The 24,976-nt window shown below is 42.4% G+C and overlaps 2 protein-coding genes and 1 long non-coding RNA gene across 4 annotated transcripts in view; 2 read left to right on the top strand and 1 right to left on the bottom strand.

Annotated features, from left to right (window-relative positions):
- Positions 1-8,037: 8,037 nt before the first annotated feature.
- On the top strand, positions 8,038-11,529 carry HOXC11 (homeobox C11). The gene is made up of 2 exons (XM_083727275.1): positions 8,038-9,086; positions 10,537-11,529. The coding sequence occupies exons 1-2, from the start codon at positions 8,408-8,410 to the stop codon at positions 10,767-10,769; spliced, it is 912 nt and encodes a 303-aa protein (XP_083583401.1). The 5' UTR covers positions 8,038-8,407; the 3' UTR covers positions 10,770-11,529.
- Positions 11,530-19,147: 7,618 nt separating this feature from the next.
- LOC310836287 overlaps positions 19,148-24,976 on the bottom strand; it is a 22,481-nt gene continuing 16,652 nt past the window's right edge. Inside the window, exons 1-4 of one of the 2 annotated variants that reach the window (XR_014559997.1) lie at positions 22,332-22,477; positions 20,625-20,767; positions 20,076-20,181; positions 19,148-19,890 (exon numbers count right to left, since the gene is read on the bottom strand). This is a non-coding gene — a long non-coding RNA (uncharacterized lncRNA). Of the gene's footprint in view, positions 19,891-20,075; positions 20,182-20,624; positions 20,768-22,331; positions 22,478-24,976 lie in introns of those variants that run through there. The other variant, XR_014559996.1, reaches the window with a different exon arrangement.
- The window catches only part of HOXC10 (homeobox C10), a 5,312-nt gene continuing 2,956 nt past the window's right edge, over positions 22,621-24,976 (top strand). The window contains exon 1 of the mRNA XM_083721311.1: positions 22,621-23,573. Within this exon, the coding sequence (XP_083577437.1) occupies positions 22,724-23,573 (850 nt within the window). The 5' untranslated portion in view covers positions 22,621-22,723. The remainder of the gene's footprint in view (positions 23,574-24,976) is intronic.

Genomic DNA, 24,976 nt, shown 5'->3' on the forward strand with positions numbered 1-24,976 from the left:
GCGTGCTGTTTAGCAAGGATATTGTTGTGGGATGGGCGAGGAATATAACAACAATCCTTCTCCTAGTCCATTAGAGAAAATGAACAGATTTCCCAGTGACAGTTTCCAAAGCCGCCTAATCTATACAGCGTACGCGCGCGCTTGTGTGGCTCTTCCCAGACTAATGCCAGATGTGCATTTGCAGCGCTATCTGCAGTTCTTCCCCGTTTTGAACTTCCAGTCCTGTTTATTTGTTTGTTTTGGGATTTCTGCGTGGCGCAGAAGGCACGGGAGAGCTTTTTTCCCATTCATTAGCCCTGCATGGCAGAGGAAATTGGTAAACAGGACTCCACCTGAAAAAAGACGGCCTCTGTTTGTATTTTTTTAAAAAAATCAACACGGAATATACTTGTCCTTTCCTTTCAGTCCCACATTATCAATTAGCGTTGCTTTATTTTTGTTGTAAACAGCAGCCTACTTGCCACGTTACCTACGATACGAGTCACTATGAGGAGACAATCCTTATGTGCACATCCTTGAAGTCAACGGGAACTCCGAGTTTAAAATATTTAGTATCTCGCTGTAGCATTTAAAGGTATTTTAAGAACAAAGCCAAACAAATCTGCATCCTTTTCCAGCGTGCAGAGGACGCACAATTTTGGATTCGCTCTCCCTACAGTTACCCCTCTCGCTTACTGAAATGGACAATGCGACCATGTGAGTTCCTAAACTCCTTACTGTAAAAAAAATATCCATTTATATGCAGACACAGAATAGCAGATTTGAAGGAGTCCCAAAGGGAGTATGTCTGATAAAGAAAGCAGAATGATGGAATGTGCGCGTGAGGGAAAGAATAGAAGCATCAAACAGCACTTCAGACAAGCTGGTTCGGAATCCTAGTAGGATGAAGTCAATAACTAAAGCAATATAAAGTTACTAAGAAAACAGATATTTTAAATTTCAGTTTAGTAAGTCACTCTGTGTGTATATATCTATAAAGAGAGAGGGCGGGGGAGAGACGAGAGAGAGAGCGAGAGAGAGAGAGAGAGAGAGAGAGAGAGAGAGAGAGAGAGAGAGAGAGAGAGAAAGCGTCTGGTATTTAATAAAAAGAGGGTTTATAAATGGGGAGGGGGACAGCTGAAACACAAGTAAATAGTCAAAGGCACGATCCAGCCAAAGACGGTCACTTTTAAATTAATTTCAGGGTAGTGTGTGTATATAAAGTATGTCCCTCAGTGATATTGGTGGGATTTAACTGTGGCCGGATCGTGACCACAATAACTATTCGATTTCATAAGTGGAATGGCATACAGAGAAATACAGCATTTGGGTTTTGTTCCGAGTAATTTTTTTTTAACTAAGTACCTCATTTTAGAAATATAATTTGAGATTTCAAGAAGGATTTCCAAGGGAATGCACACGATTGAAAGTTAAATTGATTGCTGCACACTCCCCCCCCCCGCAACTTTATTGTTAAAGGACAGGATCTGGATCTTGACTGGATCATTTAGATCTTGTACCCCACTGAAAGTAACTCATCTACCGCTAATTTCTAGAAACCATGAGACATAATAATTCACGAGATTTCAAAACAAAACAAAAAGCACATATAGTCATGCGTTTGTAGTTGCATTTCATGCGAATTTCCAACAATTGATGTCTGTAGATGCCTTTGTGGGCTATCAAGTTACTTTCAACTGTTCTCATATGCATATATTGAGGGACACATAGATTTCACGAGAGAGAAGGAGAGAGAGAGAGAGAGAGAGAGAGAGAGAGAGAGAGAGAGAGAGAGAGAGAGAGACTGCCTTGCGCACGCGCACACATCCCCATGCAAACAAAGAGGCTGATATTTCATAGCATTGCCAAAAGGCGCTCTGAAGTAATGAGCATTCCTTATAGCTGGTTTCTATGTTTGCCGAATGTCACCACACAACTATCCCAGGCATTCTGTTTCATTTTATTCTGATAAATGTGGATACTGGGGTTGATTCCAGCCCTACTGACTTACATCGGGGAGCGGGAGGGTAAGCTATTGAAGTTTCTTTCCGCCCCTCCCCTGTAAAAACGTTGAGATTTCACTTTGATCACGGTGTGTCTGATGGGAAAAAGGCAGCCTGATGGCTGAAATGAAAGAAATGTAGGTATCAAGGTAGACTAAAAAGCTAAAAAAATCCAGCTCATACACACAACCAAATGCAGAATGTTTCATATAAGTTAAACCCCTTTTGGCAAAATCTCACTCGCAGTGGCTGCTATGTCTTCCTTCACACAATCTAATAAGAAGCTATCCCGTTACAATACAGCTTATATCGTGCATACGGAGATATTTGCTAATAAAACTGGACTCTCACGTGAAACCAAAATTCCTTAGCTGGGATTTGATGATCCACATCCCAGAACCTCATCCAGACAATAAAGCATTTTTAAAAAATCTATGCGAGTCTATTCACTCTCTGCGTGTTGTAGAATTTTATTATTTAAAACGTTGGGTGCTTTTAAAACGTTTGTGTATTATGTTGGTCAATGGCCCACTTTCTTTTGAACACAATCCAGTGCAGCTATTCTTTTTGAAAGGAACCTGAAACACACCGAAAATTGGCTTCTTGGGTGAATTACTAGGTCCCCTTTCATTTGGAAAGCGGAATAAGCCATTGGCAAACTCCAATGAACTTGGCTTTGTAGCATATATATTCTGGACTGGAAGGGTCTGGACTGGAAGGGTCGGCCAAATATGTTGGCGCAAGAGTTCCTTTTATTCGCTTCTAGCTTCCTAACTAGTGGAACTGACCTAACGATCCTTACATGTATATTGATATGGCTGCAACCCAATGCACGTTTTTCTTGGGAGTAAAGCCAAGCAACCCTCTGTAGACAATGGGCTTCAATCGAACTTGCTTGTGTGCACAGGATCAGACCCTACTGAGCAATCACTGCACTTTATTATTCATTGCAATATGCCAAGTATCATTTGCAATCCTCCCAATTATGATGGTTTATATTACCCCAATAATGCGCAGAGGAGAATTCTGCGTGGGGCATCTAGTCCGGGCATCCCTCAGCGCAGCTATACTGCTCACTGTTGACTTTGCGTGTGGCTGGGAAGCATACCGCTTATCAGCTTTTATCTTTATTGGGTCCACATGATTTTGAACTTGCAACCCTGGCCTGTGGAAGATCTGAAACATTCTCCCCCTCCCCGCTTCCCCGCTTTGAATCGTTAGCAGCTTATGAAGTCGTCTTTAGTAGGCTGGCTTATATCCAATTAAATTTATCTTTGCCATTGGGGGACAATAATATTTTCCAAGAGCTTCCTACTTGTAGCTATTGTCTCTGGCCCCGGATTTCCTGAACACACAAGCAGTCGAGTATAATCTGCTTACTGGCGAAGGTTTGTAGTACCCTTTGGCTTGATTTAAATACATCGGGGTATTTTATTTTTCCTTGGGAAGTAATTGCATTGCTGTTGCACGGGGGGGGAAAAATCATTGCTAGGCTGTGATCCCAAACACATTGACTTGTAAGTCACTTGCATAGGATTCATTGGGAGTCAGTTGTTTCCAGTGAGCTGCATCGCTGAAGACTCACAGGTCACAATCCTAAAGCGTCAAAAGTTTGGGATTCTTTGGCCCAAAGAAGGCATGCGAAAACGGCTGCTTGAAAGGTTTGGGTGGCTTCCCATCCCCAAACCTCACAAAAGTAATCCTTCACTCTCTGTATAGAGAACCTATCTTACTGTAGGCCGTAGAAATATCAAAGGGGCGTCCGCTTCATTCTGAAATTCGGGGGAAATCCGCCAAGAAAAGGCCAAAAGGCAAGAGGTAAACAACATTTTCGTGACCCCATTTCTCCCTAGGAAAAGCTTTAGGGTACATGTGCCTATGATTGGGATTCTGGGAGATGGGAAAAGAGAGATTTAGATTAGAATATCTACATTTATGCATATTCTAGAAGGTAGTCTTTGTGTCATAGTCTGCACATTTCTAAAAGAGAGACCAGTATGGCCATCTCTGAATGAAAGCATTAATCGGTGTGGACCATGAAGTTAATCGAAATTTGCACTGATTTACATATGTTAATTTATCTCCCAAACTGATAAGAGGACGATGAAACTAGTTCATATGAAATCCAAGGCGGGTTTCGACCACACCTACAAATCTTTGCCGTCCATAGACTAGTTGGCAAATGTTTGTTAGTTTTGCCCAAATCCGCCTTGTCCATCATGTACCGTTCAGTCTTGATTCGCTTAATGTACACAAACAAACCCAGAGACCGGACTTCTGACCACGATGGGAACATTTCTTTGGCCAAACCCGCCACAACTATAATCGGAGCTGGGTTCTTTCAAAGTTCATTTTACCCACAGAAAAGTACGTTTCCTAGAAAGTCTTGTCCACGTGGATACAATTTTCTGCCTAAATAATAATAACAATAACAAAATACTGGGATGTGTTTATAGTGTGATCTTGGTTCTGTCGGGCAAATGACCCGGCAACAGAAGAAGGGAATGTATTGCCTGATTAACACAGCAATGCCATGTTGAAGTACACTTGGCGAGCCACAAACAACCAGCCCGGTGAACATATACATATGTCTAATTACACCTAGGAAACTCTGCCTGGCAATTGACACAATCCTGTTGTCTCTGCCTGCTCTGCTCTGCTCTTATGCATCTTCATAGTGAGTCACACCATCATACAACTTGGGGAGACACTGTCATAACGCACCTACTTTGAAAGGTTTTTCCTTTTCTTACTTCTTCTCTCTCCCCCGTATATATTAAAGAGGGTTTTTAGACAACTAATTTTTTAAAAAAAGTTTTTAAAAAGTATTTCTTGGCTGTGAATATGAAATCTATCAACGAGTAAAGCACTCACGGTTTATGCTCAATGGGCTGTTGGGTTTTTTTTGTGTTGTTTTATATATTTTTTTTCTAAGTGGAGACCAAAAGGAATGTGAGACTTCCAGCCTTCATTCTTCTGTTTTATGGTAGTCAGGGAATTGACTTTGGTGGTTCAAATTCAAGTGCCTTGGCTCCACAGCTGTCTTTTCTGTGCTTCTTCGCAGGAAGTCGACAAATCCTATACTTTAAACTGGGCTTTAAAAAACACAACGGCACTGGGGCTCGCTTGAGCTTATATCTACCTATTAAGAGCAATAAATTATTCGCACACCTAGAGGAGATATCCTGTGTGTTATACCCCACATGCTTTCAACAGCCACCCGCTTTAGACCCTTTCTGCTCGCCACCAATGCAGCCGGATGAGACACAGGAGAAATTTCTGCCCCACCAGGAAAAGTGGAAAGAAGGAATAAAGAAGAAGAGGTGGGGGGGGAATGGGCGGGGGCAACTCACTTTGCAAGAGATGTTGCAGAACCATTCCGAAACAGCACCCAGCACTGCAAATTTCTTCAGTTTCCCCACCCCACCTCGGGCAGGTTCCATAAATAGTGTTTGGTAAGAAGGAGTGGAGGAAAATAATGATCTCCGTAAACAATATTTTTATTAGTTTGTAGTTAGCATGAATATTGCTGCGTAAAAAGGGGTAGTTAAAGGCTCCCTGACACTTTAATTAAAAGTTTGTGTCCAAAGCAGCATCCAACTCATAAACGGCAGAGCGAAGGAGAGAGCCAAAACTGACCATCCCTGCAGAAGCCTTGCACTACTCCTGTCCCCCCTCTCTCACACACAACACACACCCATCTCTTCTTCCCATGCGCAGAGGTGTGTATTTGGTGAGGAGGCTCAGAATGGTTTGGAACCTGGAGGCGCGTTTATCTGAACCCTTTGCGGGCGAGGCATCCTACGCCCAAAGACGCAGAACAGTCGAAAGTGAAGAACGTCGCCCGTAGGCGTATGAAATTAAAAGGACAGGTTGATCAGAGGGCTTCACGTGAAAGAGAGAGCAGGAGCCGCCATGTTTTCTTTAGGTTTTGTCTGTAGGATCACTTAATAAAGACTCTGGATTTGAAAGAAACCCACCCAATAAAAGTCCCACTGTGGTTTTTAAGGCTATGCTTCAATCCCGAGTCACACACGACCTTTAAAGATTTTGATCTCCTGTCCGATATAGTCAGTTTCCTCCCCGTGACCAAAAATCATTTTTCGTTTCAGTCATTCTGTTCATTAATCTCACCCTCCCTTTTTGGTTTCAGCAGATGTCCCTTCCTTTCCTGGGGCGTCTTCGTCGCTGCAGACTGCTTAGGTATCTGTTCTACCTGCTGACTAAACTCTACCTGGTGGTTTTAAAAGTAAAAAGAGCCTTTCAAATTAAAATGAATTATGGGGCAAATGAGGTCATCGCAGAGCGTCTCCTTTTGTATCACAAGTTGCTAGATTTTTCTTCGTCTTAAGGATTTGTTCAAGGCTTACCCAAAGGAAAAGCTTCACAACCACAAAAAACATCACGTTAAAAAACAACAACCCCTCAGTTCCCACATATTCTTATATACCAGCCCGCCATGTTCCTGGACTTTGTTATTTGTTCCTGAGAGTTTAATTTACTGCAACACGAATTGACAGGATATCACTAGTAAAGTCATTTTGCCCCCCTGATGCTGTGTGAATTTTGTTATGAGGCTTTTAAACTGTCCAAAACTGGAGCCAGCGATGGAAATTAAAGCGGGAGGATTCTATGTAAACAAAGCAAAGTTGTTGGGTCCTACACACACGCACGCACGCACACACACACACACTTCTTTGAAGAGAGCAAAGTGAATTAAAAACAGAAATAAAGACAGAGATGACAGCAAAAAGACAACAAATTACTGGAGATATATTGCATCAGGTGGAAACTAAACATTTTTATTTATTTTTTTGCAGATCAATTACAGAACCTTTTTTAAAAATAAAATAAAAACAAATGAAAAAGTTGTCAATTCAGGCGCAAAATCTGTTTGATGAGCCTGTGTGATGTGTGCTCCAGATCATCTGAAAGACAGGAGAGTTTTAAGCACGCATCCTTTGTTTAGGGGGACTTTACTGGATATGCCAGCAGCCTCTATCAACTGTCAATATTCTCTAAACGCCTTTATAGCATGGCTTTCTGGATCATGACTGAAAGAAGACACTTTAGGTTAACAATTGTCTGAAAGTCAGGAGGAATGTTCTACAAGACACCTTTTACAAATATTCCTTCTTCCAGCTTTAAAAATCTTAGGGAATCACAGGGTGGGCGCTGAGAGACTCCAAGAGACCAAATACAAGGACAAATGACTTTAATAAGAATCCTTTTTTTTTTTTTCAGTGCACCCCCCTGCCTTTTCTTTCGCTGGCAGAATAAAGGTCGCAAGGCACCGTGAACATACATTGATTGACAATAAACAGCTGCATTAAATATTCAATATACCACTCTTACATAATAAATATTTAACCAAACGTTAAAGGGGGCTTTCGAATATTTATTAGTCCTATGTCCTGATGTATCCTCCCTAATTCCAATACTCTGAAGTCATTAAGCCCATGCCTCAGAGGGTTCAGGTTCGGGCTTAAATCCCTAGAAAAGTTTCAAAGTTTATTCGGCTCCTCGCATATTTGGGATATGTTGCTGGAGGTGTGCATTCTCTTTGGCAGATTAGGTGTCCTTATGCATACATGAGATCCCTACATAAGCATCTAAGTAATTAATAAACGTGAGAAACTTGCCAGTTGCTCCCCTATACTGTATACCTATCTGTTCCAAAGATCCCACCCACACCCACTATATGGAGATGTGCTCCGGATCCCTGGAGCAAGACCTTGAGAAATGTTTGAAAACTTACTGAAGAATCTTTATCCAGTCCCCTGGGCTTCTAACAGTTGAATCCACATTTTAAAGAAAATAAAAGGAAAAAAAGACAGAGAAGAGAAGAAGAAAAAGGGAAATAAAAGAATATGTCTGATCATGCCTAAAATGTGACTTGCATGGAAAGAACCCCCTTAAAAAAAAAAGTAAGAGAGGAAAAATTACAGTTAACACATCCTTTAGACCCTCCCTCGCCTCCTCCACCCCTGAGCTACCCCCACCCAAACCCATATCTGAATCCTCCTGAACAACTAAAAGCAAAATCCAAATAGGAGAGAGAGAGAGAGAGAGAGAGAGAGAGAGAGAGAGAGAGAGAGAACTTCACCAGCCATCCCCTCGCTATCTGCTTTGAATGCTTACAAGGGGTGTGCCTGGAAGAAAATGAATACAAATCTGCGATTGATTTTCATAATGTTTCTGCGGTGTTTGAAAACCAATCGTTTGAACCTCTGAGATCTTACCTAAGTGAACCACTCCTACGCTTCTAAGTGCTCCAAACTGATATATGACAATATCTACTTTGGATCACGTGTCCTGGAGAGAGCGACTAAGACGGATAGCGCGTCATCTCGCCTTCCCAAATTTTTTCCCCTCTGCACATCGGATCCAAAACATCTATCTATAGGAGCAAGAAAAGGAGAAAGATGTTTAACTCAGTGAACCTAGGAAACTTCTGTTCCCAGTCGCGCAAAGAGCGGAGTGCTGACTTTGGAGAGCGAGCAGGTTGCGCTTCCAATCTCTACCTCCCCAGCTGCACCTATTACGTCCCAGAATTTTCAACTGTGTCATCTTTCTTGCCACAGGCCCCCTCTCGCCAAATCTCCTACCCTTATTCCACTAACCTCTCTCAAGTGCAGCCAGTGCGAGAGGTCTCCTACGGGCTAGACCCCTCGAATAAATGGCACCATAGAAGCAATTACGCCTCGTGTTATTCCGCGGAAGATCTGATGCACAGGGATTGCCTCCCGCCTTCCACCATGACCGAAATGCTAATGAAAAACGAAAGCGTGTACAGCCACCACCACCACCCCAGCTCCAACCACCCGGCGTCCACGGGCTTCTACTCCAGCATGAACAAAAACAGTGTCCTCCCGCAAGGCTTCGACCGGTTCTTCGAAAACGCCTACTGCTCCACCGAGAACCCGCCCGAGACCTGTTTGCAGAAGACCGAGAGCAAGCTGGAGACCGACTCCCAGCCCACCGCGCTGTCATCCCGCGGCGACCAAGGCGTAGACCCGGAAGACGAGGAAGAAAACACCAACCCGGGCTCTTCAGCTTCATCCTCCTCTGTCAACAAGGAAGGGAGCAAAACCAGCAACTCGAGTAGGTAGAGAAAGCAGTAAATGGAAAGGTTAAGGGACTAGCCCGCTGTTTTGTCGGTCAAATTTTATGTGGAGTTTTATAAGCATTCAAAGGATTTTATTATAACCTACAAAGCTCTTTCTTGCAACGAGAAGAATTTTTACGATGGGAAAGGCTCTTTGAGAAAAATGGAGATGTTAGGCGCAGACACAGTATCTCAGAGTCTGTGAAATTTTAAAAGCACACCATGGTGACAAATATTAACTTTGATCATGAACTTACATGAGCATTTTAAAAGGATTTGGTCCCGGGCTTCTGAGGGTAAAAGGCAATTGGGCAGAACACTGCTCTTGCTTCCTGTCCTCGCGAGGAGGCACTGAGAGATGCACGCGAGCGAGCGAGGGGGGCGGCGGGTGGTGTTATTTTTTCCCCTTATTGTAAATGCATGCAGAAATTCAAATATATATCTATATTGCTATGAATGTGGGGAAAGGGAATGCAACGTTTCCACGTCCTCAGTGCATCCTGTGTTGTTGTTCTTGCTCTTGTTGTTGCTTTTCTTCCTGCAAATTGCATTGCTTAGGCGTAGTTCTTTGGGTGATTTCTTTTCAAATAGATAATGCTTATTTTGCTATTAAATGTGTTTATCACACACACACACACACACACACACACACACACACATTTTAAGTATATTTTAATAGATGCCTTTAGATATTCATATATAAGTGGGTTTATTTTCATTTTTAAAGCAACAAGAACAACCCTAAATCGAAGCAACTGATCAAGCAAATGCATCATGGATGTTTATTTATTTTTCCATTCATAGGTGAATGGAAAGCTAAGTCCTGCATGAACTTACACACCGACACACACACACACCCAGGCGCGCGCACACGTTGTATTTGCAATTCTGTTTGCTGCCTTGGGAAACACATTGCTTCTCTTTTTTTTGACTGCTCAGATATGTTGCTTTGATTCTCTCTCTGTGTGTATGTGTGTGCTGAATGTATTTGGAGGGTGGCGTTCCCGATAATCAAAAACTTATGCAGAGCAGAATTCTGAGCCCTCATAGTTCTAACGTTGCTCCTGCTGAATCTGTAAGAAAGGCGGCAGATTTGCAGTTTGAACGTGTATGCTTCCCAGCTGCTTCGCCGGCTTCCTTCCCCCCAGCAGTTATTGTTGATTATTGCACTCAGGAATCCCTTTGGAAAAGCCCCCCAAAACAGGGCGAAATGATCATGGGCTGGAAACAGGAAAGGCTGTCTTCATGGCTGTGTTGTGGTACACATGTCTGTTAGGATGTTACACATGGCCGTAGGATGTGCTTCCAGATGGGCGTGCGTGTGAGAGAGAAGCTATGCATTTGAGCTCTTGGTGATGGAGGGGTTATTGGGGCTCTGTTGTGTCATTTGCTTAGTTATTTTCACTCCCTCCTGGTTATATTTTTCTCCCTCCCTCCCCCCTAAAGGTGCCCCCCGCACAAGAAAGAAGCGATGTCCCTATTCGAAATTCCAAATCAGAGAGCTAGAGAGAGAATTTTTCTTCAATGTCTACATAAACAAAGAAAAAAGGCTGCAGCTGTCCAGAATGTTGAATCTCACTGATCGACAAGTTAAAATTTGGTTTCAGAACAGAAGGATGAAAGAAAAAAAACTAAGCAGAGACCGCCTGCAGTATTTCTCTGGAAATCCCTTATTGTGAACCTCTTTTGTATATTATATATACATATCTATCTATATATAAATAAAAAAATAAAAAATACATCCTCTGCTCGTTGAAGTATTCTGTGTATGAAGAAGGGAAGTTGCAAGCACGGTTTGACTGTGGAGTCTTCAAGCAACCCTCAGAGTTTTCAACCTTCTCCGTCCTTCCTTATATATTTGTATGTTTGGGACCTGGTTCAGGGTTTATACACGTTTCCTGATTACCTAAACGTTGAAAGGACTTGAATACTGTATGAACTTTTAATTTAACGTTTAGTCTTGAAGAAATGGAATTATTTTTATCATCGGTGTTTTGTTTTGTTCAGTTCATCTTCTTCATCATCATCATCATCTATGTTCGATGGAGGAAACTACAGTGCTGTGTTCACGACAGTATGCACCTACTTCTCCTTATTTTGATATGCAAGTTGATGATGCATCTACGCAAAAGCGCCTCCCAAAGACTCCCTGTCTTCGGTTGGGAGGAGGGCTTTGTCTGAGTGTGCGTGCAGATGTGTGTGTGTGTGTGTGTGTGTGTGTGTGTGTATCTACCCACACGTGTTCATCCGTGCACACGCACTCCACTCCATCAGGGTTCCACTGCTGTACATGCCAAGGACTGTTGTTCATTGAAATCTAATTTAAGTAACCTATCCAAGAATTGGTATCACTATAAGGATGTGATTTCCATTGATTCCCTCATGTATCTTTTATATATTCATATTCTAAGCAGTCCCAGGTTTGATTTTTTTTCTTCCCCTCTTTGCATCTGGAGAGAGGGTAGGGGTGGGGGATGGGCGGGGGGGAGGAATGGGGAATGGACTACAATAAATTCGCAATAACTGTCTCTTAAATGGTATGTAAATGCTTTTTTTCCTTTCTTTCCTGGACGTGGGAGACCAAACTGCAGCAGCAAGAACAAGAACAACAGTAACAACCACAATTATAAATAAATCTTTGTGTATGTAAAGAAGTGAATCCCGGGAAACTCTGTGAAATTCTGTGGCAAATAAAGACATTTCAAGCTGTTCTACATTATGATTTTATTTGACCATTTTATTAGTATTTCCCTCTTAAAAGACTCATTGCGGTCAACGTGGCATGGACATTCCTATGGCCAAATGGTTAAATTGTGTGTGTGTGCACCTACGCATGCATACACACACATATATATACGCACACATACGTATGTGATATGATATAGCCAAATTAATATGAACCTTCTGCGTTTAACTAGACATTTGTTGTGGAGTTCATTGTTTTCATCATTGCATTCAAATTTATAGGAATTTCTTGGCCCAATAATACAGCCCTGTGCTTGGCTCCAGATGTCTTTGTCTGTTTTCCCAATGTAGTTAATCTTTTTATTTCCTTTCCCTTTTCCCCCACCCCACCCTGGAAGAGAAATATATTGCAATATGCTGAAATTGGTGCTTAATGAGCAATATTGCAACGTGCTTTTCCCCCTTTTTCTTTTTAAAAAGCACAACTAATGTGATGTTTGCTAATGAGCGCATCTCTGATTGCAAACACAAAAGAAGCGGAAATTTTCGTAATGTCAAGGATAAAGTACCTCCCCCTCCCCTTTTGCCTCTTGCAATGCACAAATGCAAAGTCAAGTACTTAATTCCTTCTCTTAAACAAAAACAAGTTCAACTCACAGACATAGGGACAGAAGCGCAATTTTACGTTTACAACTCCTCCCTCCGTTAAATAAATGTAATTTTCTTCACAGTGATAAGAAAATGCGCAGGAAGACGCTTTCACTAGTTGAATGTATTTTTAAAATTTTGTGTGGTGGTGGAGAATATAAGAATTCTGAATGGTCAGTCTGTCTCCTGCTCTAAATCTACCAATTCATTCTTGACGAATCCTCGTGTTACTCACATTTGGTGTCTGAAGGTGTCTCTAGCTTAAAGGGCAAGCAGTAACAAAATTATATTCTCCTTCAGAGGCAATGTGAGATCCTCACGGGTTGCTTCTAAATGCAACCATTTGCAATGCAAATACTTTGATGTTGCCTTTTCGGTTTGATTTGTCAGCGATGGGGAAACCCACAAAAATGTGCTTCGTTTGCCAGAAAAGAGGCAGAGAGAAAAGAAACTTTAGCTTCCTTGATAGATCCATCTTCCAGTTCGCCATGATGCTATCTGAAAGGGTTATGTTAACAGGAATGTTTCTCATTAGAAGAGATGAGGGGAAAAGATTATGTATAATAATAGGGGTATGTGCGTGTTTGTATATAAACAGACATACAGACATATACATACACGGGATGGAAACTGCTTTATTTTTGCATTTATCTGTTTTTCTCCCTTCTTCCTCCTGGTGCATGTGTGTGGTGGTGCGGTTGTTCCCTGAAGAGTCTGGCGAATACGGATGTAGGGCCTATAACCTCCCTCTTCCTTGAATTAGACACTCAAGGTCTACTGTAAATATGTCCTTGTCATGGGCGACTCTTTGGTTTGTGGTGCCCAGAGCACAGAAGGGTGTGGGAAGTGCATTGGAACCCAAGGTGGACCAAAGAAGGTCCGAAACAGCCCTTAGGAGTGGAGCCAAAACACCCCACTCACACGCGGGGAATACAGAGGAAACAAAATGGCGCATCTTTCTGATGGGGGAGAAAGGCGCCCGCCTCTCTTTAATGGGCGACTTCTAAACTTTTCCAAGGTTAGGGGGAAACTTAAAACGTAGGTGCAATAAGGTGCACATCGCCAGGTCAGAAAGTCCAGTCAATACCCCGTGACTGCGGCCGTTGTCTGGACAAAGGGGGCGACTAGTCTAGACATTGTAATAAAGACTGCAGCACTAAACAGCTTAATTTTTCCTTAATTACCACCGTCTGGCCATAGAAAAAGACTTCCGCAGTAAATAGTAAACAAATAAGGGTGTCTTTGCTTAGCTTTCTTCCAGTCCCCCCCCCCTTGCACACACACACACACACGCTCTGACTCCTAACTTTCCTCCTCTCCTCTCCGCACCCCCATACCACCTCCTTTTCCACGTCTTTGGCTGGGGCTGCGACACAATGAAACTGGAGGCCTAGTTCAAAGTTTTCTCGAGCTAAAATGGAATGCCAGTTGTAAAATCCAAGTTTATAGACCATGTGGGACTTTACAAGGGTATTAAGCAGCAGTGCGAGGTAGGGATAACCCGTTAATGTTCTTCGGGGTTTTTCCTTTTTCTTTTGGAAGGGGACTATTTAGCTAGGGGAGTGAGGGGGTACCATTTAGGAGCAGGGGTGTCATTTTTTTAGCCTTCTGCCTCCCTTCCCTCCCCAAAGTCGAGGCATCTAGCGGCAATATAGACTAATAGCCAACTGTACTTTATACGCTAGCGTTATGTTGGTTGCATTGTGTTTGGGGGGGGGGGGAGACGAAGGAGACCACAAGAACAACAACAAAAAAATGTGAATATATGATGTCTTTGAACTTCAATGGAGTCAAGTCCATCACCTTTAACCCTTTTGTAATAAACCGGAATCAGAAAGGCCTTCAGATTCTTTTTTCGTTTTTTTTTTTAAATGTTCCCGCCTACTGAGTTAAGAGTCCAGCAGCAGGCGGCGATACGTGGGTGTGGGTTTGTGGGTGTGGGATACACACACACACACACACACACTCATATGACACCCATTTGAATATATATGGACTCACGCATTACAAATACCGATTTCGAACCAAGCCTGGTGTTTATGGCACTTAATATTTAACTCAGTTGCTCAGCGATTTAATATTGCTAGAATATTAGAATTCTCTCTCTCTCCCTCCCTCCCTCCCTCTCCCTCTCTCTCTCTCTCTCTCTCTCTCTCTCTCTCACACACACACACACACACACACACACACAAACACACACACCAGCACACATTCAAGCTTTAATATTGTTATAAACCTTTTGATATCTTAACGCATGGAAAGTTTTTATAACTTTGTTTGGCATAAAAGTTTTACAAGTGCCCCCCTCTCTCTCCCTCTCTCTCTCCCCTCCTTCTTTTCCTCCTCCCTCTAAATTCCTAGCACGCATTTGGGGCTTTTCATAAGACAACTTTATTTCTCGCTCGGAAGGTCCATCAGGATAAGGTCCTCTCCCTCATAGGCTGGGGATCTCGGTGTAAACCCACGTTAATGGCACACAGGCTAATTGCGAAGGACCTCTCGGTGTGACGTGCAAACACACAGCTAAGCGAACCTGTTTCCTGTCCCCCTGCCTGGAATCCCTCCTTAACGTATTGGAAGCTGCTAGGAGGTGACATTGTTGGGAGCTATAGCTCAGAGTGAGGAAGGTGAGGGGCGAGTTTCTTAATTGGATTCTGGGCAAGACTTCTTCTGTTTTAAAATGTTAATTGGAGTGCAAGAAATAAGTTCTCCCGTTTTGTTATTGCTGCTGTTTGTTGTTTGTTTGCGAAGTGCAAGCTGGTCCCCCCACCACAACCATCAGTGGGCACTAGAGCTGGGGGAGATGGAGATGTGTGCGCGTCCGGGTGTATTTCTCCGTGTGCCTGGCGTGGTTTGTGCAGGCTACAGCTTTTATTGAACATGGCTGTTCACGGGCATGCAGACCCACGCACCTCTCGGCAAGTGGTCCCAGCAGCCCAGAGAACACTCCTCCTCCTCTGAGTTCTGGAGTTGAGAAACAGAAACTTGACTGTGCAGCCTGCTCGCCGGTGGCATCATGTAAATAAAGCAACCCGGTTAAGCAACCCAGCAAAAGAACCGCCAGACCAGTCGCCCTGGGCAAAGCTTTCCACCACCACTGGAGGTCCGCAAAGAGTTTGGAATTTGGGGCTCGGAAAGTTGGCCTCAGTGGACCCTGGAGAAGCCTGTCGAGGAGAGAAAAGGGGCAGTGGCTTTGGCAAGTGGACTTGAAGCTCCTATCGCCTTGAGCCGGTCTTCTTCGCCTGGTTGTGGATTCGGGGAGGGGGGTGACTTTCGCCGCTCTGCTTGCAAGTAACTTCTGCAGGAGGCACCTCCGAGCCCCCGACGAAGAGAACCAGCCATGCCTGCGTGCCTGTAAATAAAATAGCCCCGCGACCCCCCATTTTGCTAGGGCGAGAGACTCTTGTGGGTCGTTAAGAGCAACCTCCCTCCCCTCCTCTCCAAAAGCATAATTGAATGTACGATTAATTTTGTCTCCTGCCTTTCTTTGCACATCTGATGGGCACAAAATTGGATAAAGGGGAGGTGGACTATGATAAGGCCTATTTTTTTCTCTTTTTAATATGGATTTGTGTGTGACTGCATTGGGAAATGGCATTGATGGGAATACAGCAAAAATAAGCCCCCCCCCATCCCTCCACACTTTCAATCCCCCCATTTAGATAATCCTTATATGAATCTGAAGTTTACTTTGAGAGCAAAATTGATCAGGCTTTCACATTATATCATGCACCATCATTCTTGTTATATACCGTATTTTTTCACAAAAACCACCCTTAAAATGGCGTCTCATTAAGGCCTCGTTTATACTCTTTTAATAAAGTTGCGAACTGTACGGATGTTCAACATATGTTAGACCTAAGCGGGTCTCTCTGCTTTTGATAACCACCGAATTACAACATGAAACCACAAGAATGTGGCCTGCAGCCGCGGAAGACTTTCGAATCTCTGCTGCAGCGAATGAAAATTGATCACGCTGTTGATAGGAGCCGTACCAAAAAAACAATGTATATGTATGTTTATTCTGGCGAAAAATAAAATAATAAAATGAACAATCAATGTTGTTTATGGACTGAAAGCAGAACAAAAAAAGACGCTTCTCTACGTGGTTAAAATTAAGTCGACAACATTTTAAAAGAGCCGATCTAAGCAATACATGTACAGACCCATCTGCAGCCATTCTTTTCAAACGTTTTTAATGTAAACCTTATGTCTCGGTTCAAACGATTGCTAAAATAATTGGATACCCTTGTGCCGATCGAGTTTTTTTTCACAGAAATTGCACCTTAAAAAAAGAGCAGCGGCTGCGGCTGATATCAACATTACAACTAAGGATATGGTAGTGTGGGCGCTTGCATATATAACTAAACTCCCTGAAGCACTTATCGCTTCCTATTGAAAACACCTATGCTGAATTGTTAACTAATTGAATGAAATAGCATCCACACGTCGTGCCACAGATCTTTGGAACATAGCGACGCAGGATACAGACTTTGGGTGGACTTATAGCCCAGGTTTTATTTGAACCGACGGCTTCTAGCTTTGGAGAAAGGATTCCAACACCTGTATCACTATTAATCAATTTTAACAGTCGAGGGAAAAACTAGGGAAAAAATACATATTTCGAAATAATCGGGAAATGTGTTTTTGCACATCTTATCCGATAGCCTGCCCGGTTATATACTGCCATTGGAGGAAAGGCAGTTTCTCAGGTCTTTTGTCGTTAGTTTGTCTTAAAAACAGGTAATTAACTAATTCTGTGTATCCTAAAATTATCTTTCCGCGCGTTTTTCTTTTTTCTTCCCCACTGAGAATATAACATTGTTCTCTTCCCTGGGAAAAATACTATTTATTTTATTTGTATTTTTAAAATTTTCTTAGAAAAAGAGGTAGCAGCGGTGTAAAGGAGCACGTATTTTTGTAAACCATTGAACCACACTTTAACCCAATAATGGAACTAAGTCAGAAAATCCTTCGAAAATACCAGGCATAGTACGATGGTTTCTCTCCTAATAAACGCAGCTTCGAATGATATGACCCCCTTCAGCCTTCTCTGCTTCTTTGTCAACTTATCAAGCTAATTGCACGAAGTAGTTTGCAATAATAAAGTATTCATAAGCCAGATAGGTATAAAGATAGATATCCCCTCATCTATCAGGACCAGCTCGCCACACCCCAAATTCAAAGCTTTTTTCACATCACCCTTCGAGCTGAAATTGGAACGGTATCAGGAAAAATCAGATGCTAACAAATAGTAGGCAATATATTCACATTATTGCTTCTCTTCTCAGTGTGTGATTTTAGTTAAGAAGAGCCTGACGGATAAGGCCAGCGGCCCAGCGACTTTGATGTTCCCAATGCAATCTTTAACATTGCTTAAACTCCTCTTTTTTTTTGCATTCTGTGTGCATTGGGGGTATGTGTAACTGTATACACACACACGTAGAAAGAGAGAGAGAGGAGCAGCAACTTGAATACTGTCACTGGTGTGTGTGAACACCACGGAGTAACTCTGGACAACTTTGGTCTCCACCATGCAAAACAAAGAAAGGTGGCTAACCTCAGGCCGGTCTTTTGGTGACTGAAGATTCTATGTTGGAGGTAGAAATAACTTGAGCACTTTTCAATACCACCTCAAGGAACATAATATCATTCCATAATTCTTTGACTTAAGTTACTCCGAAAGAAGGAAGCAGTATAAGAGGGATTGTAAAGTTTGATAGATTTCTGGTGGTGATAGTTTACAGTTTCTAAGCCAACATCTAAAGGCGTGGGTTTTATTTTTGCATCACTGTTATTGTACTCTAGTGTACTTTACCATAAATCAGAATTATTTCCTCCACAACACGGGGCATAATACCAGGCAGGGGGAAAAAATACAAATTTAAGGTAATCATTAAAGTGTTGCCACCAAATACTTCCTAGAAGCGAAAATGAATGCTCGCTATAAAAATGTTAAGGGGGGGAAGTTGGTTAAAAAATACAATGGACGTAAGAGACACTTTCCACGCATAACTCACGGTTAAATAATTAGAAGGAAAAGGGAACAGGTAAAATATTATGTGCAAGTTTGAGATGTGCTTTTACGTGAATTATTGGACACGTGCATATTTTTTCTTCCTTCCTTGCTTGCTTTTTTGGGGGAGAAAAATTCTTTAGATTTTTATGGGAAATGTGGTGCTCTGGCAGCGCGCCTGTGCGCGCGCGTGTTTGTGTTTCCCACCCACCCCATAACCCCTCGCAGCCGCGTGCCCTCCGTCTCCAGCCCAGAGCAAAGCTCTAGGAGAGCAAAGGGAGACGGGTTTCAAGGCTCCTCTCCCCCTCTTTTGGGTCAACTGAACTGTCTGCCTTTGGCATTCACAGAGAGAGCAATCAGACACCAAAGACAATAGCAGGACCGTCTGCAGTTTGCCTCATATGTCCAGACACTGGGAAGAAAGGAAGGAAGAAATCCCCTAATTTTTTTAAAAAAACTCCTCTTTGACTTTTTAAAAAACCACTTCCTGGCTTTTACTCTCGCGAAATCATACCGAAGTAGCCACAAGGCAAGAGAATAAGGCACTGCCGAACCCCACTCCACATATGTATAATTTCCCCCACCCACCCCAATCTTTCTTACCCTCTTCTTCCCCCCTCCATTCCTTTTTTTTAATAAGGGGCATTGCATGTTTCATTTCCACCCTGATTTCCAAAGGAGTGTAAAAACCCAGAGCAGGCAGTTATAGGTCTTTATTCCACACACAGGCTTTCTCCTTTTTAAGTTTTAATAGCATTTGTTGGTATTTATTTTCTGCAATTAGACTAAAGCATTTTTCCCAACGGGGGTTCTACTTAGGCTGATGGATTTTATTTCTCTTCCCATTAATGACCCATGTTTATCATACTTCTAATTATTTTTAACTTTAAACAATATTCGGTCTCCTGGAGACATTCCCCAGCATTCCTTCAGCGCCAGATCCGCCAGATATCAAAAGACCTGGAATGATGTCAGGAGATATACATTTCGCTGTTTGTGATGAAGCGGGTTCTCCTCCACGTCCCTCCATCTACTATGACCATCTCTCGCCCCTTCTCTCTGACTGTTGTTTTATTTTGGGTAAGACTTTGACCGTCAAAGCCCACAAGAGACGCCTGGAATTAAATAACTCTATGGCTTTACATTTTAAAAAATGACTTCCGAGACACCTACGCTCCTTAAAATACATATGTATGAATATGTCAATAATCCTCAGTGAAAACAATGATAGTCAAAACCACCAGCTTTTCTTACACGTATATACACACATGTATATATATATATTTGTGTGTGTGTGTGTGTGTGTGTGTGTATGTGTATACACACCCACCCACCCACAACATTTTATTTTATCTTCATCATCTTCACACATTTAAAACGCCCTCTATCTTGTCTTCAGAGATATGGGTACAACATCTCATCCACTGAAAATTCCTTGGCGGTATGTGAATCTGTGAAGAGGATAAAAATCAAATTATTTGACAGGTTTCACCACAGTGCGGTTTGTAAATTCCTCTTCCTGCTTCCTAGTATGCGTGTGTGTGAGAGAGGAAGGGAGAATATAACACACAGCAAGAATGCACAGCAGTAAATAAGGATATAAAAGACTTGGAAACACATTTTCATTTTCATTCACAGGGAAGGAAACGGGGTCAAATGTTGGTCTCTCTCCCCGCCACAAAATGCACATATGAAGACGTGTAGGGCTTCAGAGCCTAAAAATATTGAGTCAGCCACATGATCTGCAAAAAAATAAAGAAGGGAAGGGTGGGGGAGGGGTGGGTGGGGGTGGAGAGAAAGAACAGGGAAAAAGCCATATAATGCCAAACTGCATTGGTCTTTAATTTCATCACCTATAAATGAGGAAGTATTGGTTCCCATGCTAAAGTTTTATTCTTTGCTTATAAATATTATGTGGAATTTTCGTTGGATATCATAAAACTGAACGATTTCTATCAAACTGTTTTAAAAAGACCTATGCAGATAACACAAATAGAGGCTATAAAGTCTCAAATAGCTTTCCAGAGGAAGCAAACGGCGTTTAAAGTGCAGGAAAAAAGCTCTTAGCGTGGCTGTATTTCGGGGTGGAGATGGATTGTGGGGCGGTCGGGGGTGGGGGGTGGTTGAGACAAATAGAATGATGCGGTTTAAGACTTCCTTGGCCTAAGATATTAAAACTTCTCACCCTTGAAGATGTGGAGGGGGCTGGTTTTGAAGGTGGGGGCCAGAAGGCTGCAAGCCCTTCCGAAGCAACAGCCGAGTGGAATTGTAAAACAGTTGTTGTAGAAAACATTGTCGTCAAGGTCTGATGGCTTTAGGCAGCCAGCACTGCATTTAAAACAAAAACACCCAAATATACATTACTGAAATTGGTCAAGTTCCTCACTTCTCTCCACATACCCCACACCCTACCAAACTTTCTGGCTCAATTTTCCTCACCGTTTCCCGCTTCTATCTGAAAAGGCTTCCCTCCCACTCCTTGAGAATGACTATGAACTCTTTAAAAGGTTTCAGATCCGTCGTAATGATCTTGAGATTCCAGCCGTTTAGCTAATTCTCTTCCCAGCTGCCATTATAAGTATTGGTAGTATTAATATTCTCATTGTCTAGTACTATTCCTCTCTTTTTCATGGATTTAGCCACAAAGTGTCAGATTCCTTAAAAAAACAAAAACAACAACCACCCAAAACTACAGACATCATTGTCAAAGCGGGATTCTAACAGTGTAGTCAATTTGATATACACTAAATAATAATTTGGCTTAATTGCTAGCCTGTTTAGAAAACGTCTAATAAAGGAAACAGCACAGTGAAAGCACCTCGTTCAACATATCTTTATATCTGTAATACCAGTTATTATTCTGAGATCGTTAAATTAAAAGAGAGAGAGAAAGCGAGAAGGAGAAGGGAGACAGGATCATAAAGACTGAACGAGACTGGAGTAGGGAAATTAAGAAGAAATAAACACACATAGATATTTGCTTGGAGTTTAATCAATGAAAATAAGATCAAATAAAAAACCGTGTTTGATCGGACAACCTTTCTGCTGAATAAAGCACCCCTAAAATACCCAATAATTTAAAATTTCATTCTATTTAATTGTCGTAATTTCCTGAAGAGGGGTGGGGAATGTACAGACTTGTACCCTAAGAGTAGAGGATACTTCTGTGATATCTCCCATTGAGATATTTATTTTGATGCAATTTTGGGAAGTTTATTAACAAACCTGTGCAGAGCTTCTGCGTCAATGAAAGCAGGAATGATGAAAGTTTGCGGGTTTGGGGGTTGTTAGAAAGGAGAAGAACGTTTCATTCAGTATTTGCAGGGCAAATATTTTTACAAAAGTACTCCAGAGAGAAACCAAAGGAGAGAACAATTTTATAACAGACTAGAAAGAACGATTCGCATGAAACAAAATCTAAAATGTCGCCATTTCAGTTATTAAGCTGGTTCCTCACGCAAAAAACACCTGAACTTAATATAAAGTGACCCTAACGACACTGCTTCAGATTTCTCAAGGTGCTTTGACCTACGTCTTTAGGGAATTGCATTCAATATAGCGAGGTTTGTTTCCTTTTTTTCCACATCAAAATGAATCTACCAAAGTAGTTCTGAAACAAGAAAAAAAATATGTCTGAAGGAACAGTTTTCATGCAGTTCAAGTTTAGCTCTTGGGGTGGGGAAGGGGGGGGGAAGAAAGAGGGAGAGAATGAAAAAGAAAGAGAAATTCGATATAAGGAGAAGGGATGGCGGGGGAGTTCTTTTGGGGTTTGGGGTTGATTAATTATTTGCCCACAAGAAATTAGACTTATCTTAAGGGGGTTAGACGAGAAAAAAGAAAGGGTAAGAATGAAAGAAAAGAGTGGGAGATGAAGGTGGATTTTTTTGCTGACCTTTTAATTTGAATTTGACTTTGCTTCTATTTACGCGTTCGCTTCCTTTATTTCCCCCCCACTCTGCTGTAGACACGCGTTCGTTCATTGGTAAACAAACTGGAGGAAAAGGGGGTCTCTCTCCTTTGTTCAACGTGAAGGTCCTGGGTTCTCTACCCTTCAGAAACTGATAGATGTCGCTGTTGCTCCACGCTGGTTTTCTCCTCTCTCAACAACTTGACCCCGGTGACGTCACCGGCGTCTGAATCATCAAGGCCATTTTCAATCCTCATTGGCCTGACAGTCACGTGGTTGGGACCAATGCGTGGATAATTATGGTGCTGATATTTTTCCCTAAAAAAAAGATGTCAGCCCCTGGCTGTAGTATTCCTCTTTAAAATCCCTCTCTGAAAATGTCATGTCCCAACAATGTGACTTCTAACTCGTTTTTGATGGACTCGTTAGCCGGTACCTGCAGAGGGGAGAATTATTCCTCTAACCAAGGAATGTATATGCAATCTGGGAACGACTTCAACTGTGGAATGATGAGGAACTGTGGAATTATCCCGTCTCTTTCCAAAAGAGACGAGGTGAATAACGCCAGCCTGTCTCTCAACACCTATCCATCTTACCTTTCTCAGCTAGACACCTGGTGTGACCCCAAAAATACTTACCGAATCGAACAACCTGTTGCGAGACAACTCCCCTCCTGCTCTTTCCCAACCAATGTCAAGGAAGAAAATGCTTGCTGTATGTACAATGCTGACAAAAGAGCAAAAAACGCCACTGAGGCGACCCTCTACCCCAATCAGATGCCTGAACCTTGCCTAAATGACCATGAAGTCCCCGTGCCCAGCTACTACCGAGCCAGCCAAGGTTATTCCTCCATGGAAAAGGCGTCAAACTGCAGCAACCCAAGCGAGTTTGAGGCAAGTTTTGAACCCAGGGCGAGCCTCAGCCAAAGGAGTGAGCATCTTGAACAACCACCACAACCACCACCACCACCTCCACCACCACCACCTCCACCACCACCACCTCAGCAACCACAGCAGCAGCAGCCGCCACCGCCACCACTGTCCCAAGCAGGAGCTAAAGTCAGCTTCCCTGACAACGCAAAGTCTGATAACCCTCAGAACACGTCCGCCAACGAAATTAAAACAGAAAAAAGTCTCCCCGCTGCCAAAATCAGTTCGTCGGAAACTGAGAAGGACATGAATAAATGCACAGACACCAGCACTGACAATTCTGACAACGAGGCAAAAGGTAAGGGGACTCTTCTGCACCTTAGGCAACAGACTTTAAAATTGCAATATTTATCGTGGAAGTTGTTAGTTCTATTATTATTATTGTTATTATTATTATTAAGAAAGCAATGACCCTGGCATTGTGGTTCATTAGATGCATTAACTTTTCTCTCTGCCCCTTTTTAATGCAGTCGTTTCTAAACAGCTTACGCTTTCTGCTCACTTCCCTAAATAAAAGTAGTATAACAACAACAACAACAACAACGATCGAAATAAACGGAGTTGAAAATGAAGCATTTAAATGAGTGCAAATGCAAAAAAAAGCATTAGAAGTCCATGTTGCTGTGTGTGTGTGTGTGTTTGTGTGTGTGTTTTCTTCCTTCCTTTGGAGAGGATTGTGTTTTTTTGGGGTGGTACGTACTCAGGGTGAAGTTGCGAGCAACGTCGTGGTTTTTATATTTGCTAAGTTACTAAGTCTGTGGCAGGGAGGTTGTGAAATAACCTTAATATGGACGAATGCCTTTTTGGGCTTGCAGGCAATTCTACCAAGGCTATTTCCGCTAGAAATGTGTATGTGCTCCCCCCCTTTTCTTTTCTTCGTGGTTGATGGTTCTGGTTCTTCCATCGTTTTTCTTTCCTCTTTCCCCCTGCTATCTCTTTCTCTTTACTTGCGAAGTATGGGTTGCTTGTTAAAGGTGCGGCGGGGGTGGGTGGAGGGAGGGAGAGAGAGAGAGAGATGGGCAGTAGAGATGGTTTGCCAAACACTTCAGAGTGGACTTGATTGTTGAGTTTCATTATCATTGCTGCATTCCTCCTTGATAACCGCGGTTCCCGGCATCTAGAGTCTTGTTTGTGCAGAAAACAGCTTCCCCACCTCATCCCCAGCGTTTACGTGCGTGGAGCATCTGTTTCAAGTTTAGGTATTCTAGGAAAATGAGCCTTCCAGTTATGATGAGGTGTGTTACATTGGTGGTGGTTTGTGCGTTTAAAATAAACAATCCTGAAGGCGAAGATCTGCCTGGCTTTTATTAGATCCATTTGGAAAAGAGGGGATCTAAGTATTTATTTAAGGAGAAAGAAAGATGAAAGAAAGAGGGGCCACATAAACGTCTTCTGTTGTAAAAAGGGAATGAAATGTGTGTAGACCAAAAATGCAACTGGGAGCGGTTTCAGATAAGAACAACGCCTTTTATGAGTTTGGCTTTGCTGTGCGGATTCAAATCCTCTCAGAGCCTAAGCATTGGGGAATATGCTTAGAAAACAAGCAGAAGAGAGATGTATTATCGGGTTATATGTAGCCCCGTGTAAGCACGTGCATACGATACATACATGGATACCTGTGGTACATACATACATATGTATGTATGTACGTATGTATGCCTTCATCAATACATATGCATACGCACATTGCCTGCTTGGGTA

The sequence above is a fragment of the Podarcis gaigeae genome (assembly GCF_964106915.1).
Source record: "Podarcis gaigeae genome assembly, chromosome: 2".
Classification (NCBI taxonomy): domain Eukaryota; kingdom Metazoa; phylum Chordata; class Lepidosauria; order Squamata; family Lacertidae; genus Podarcis; species Podarcis gaigeae.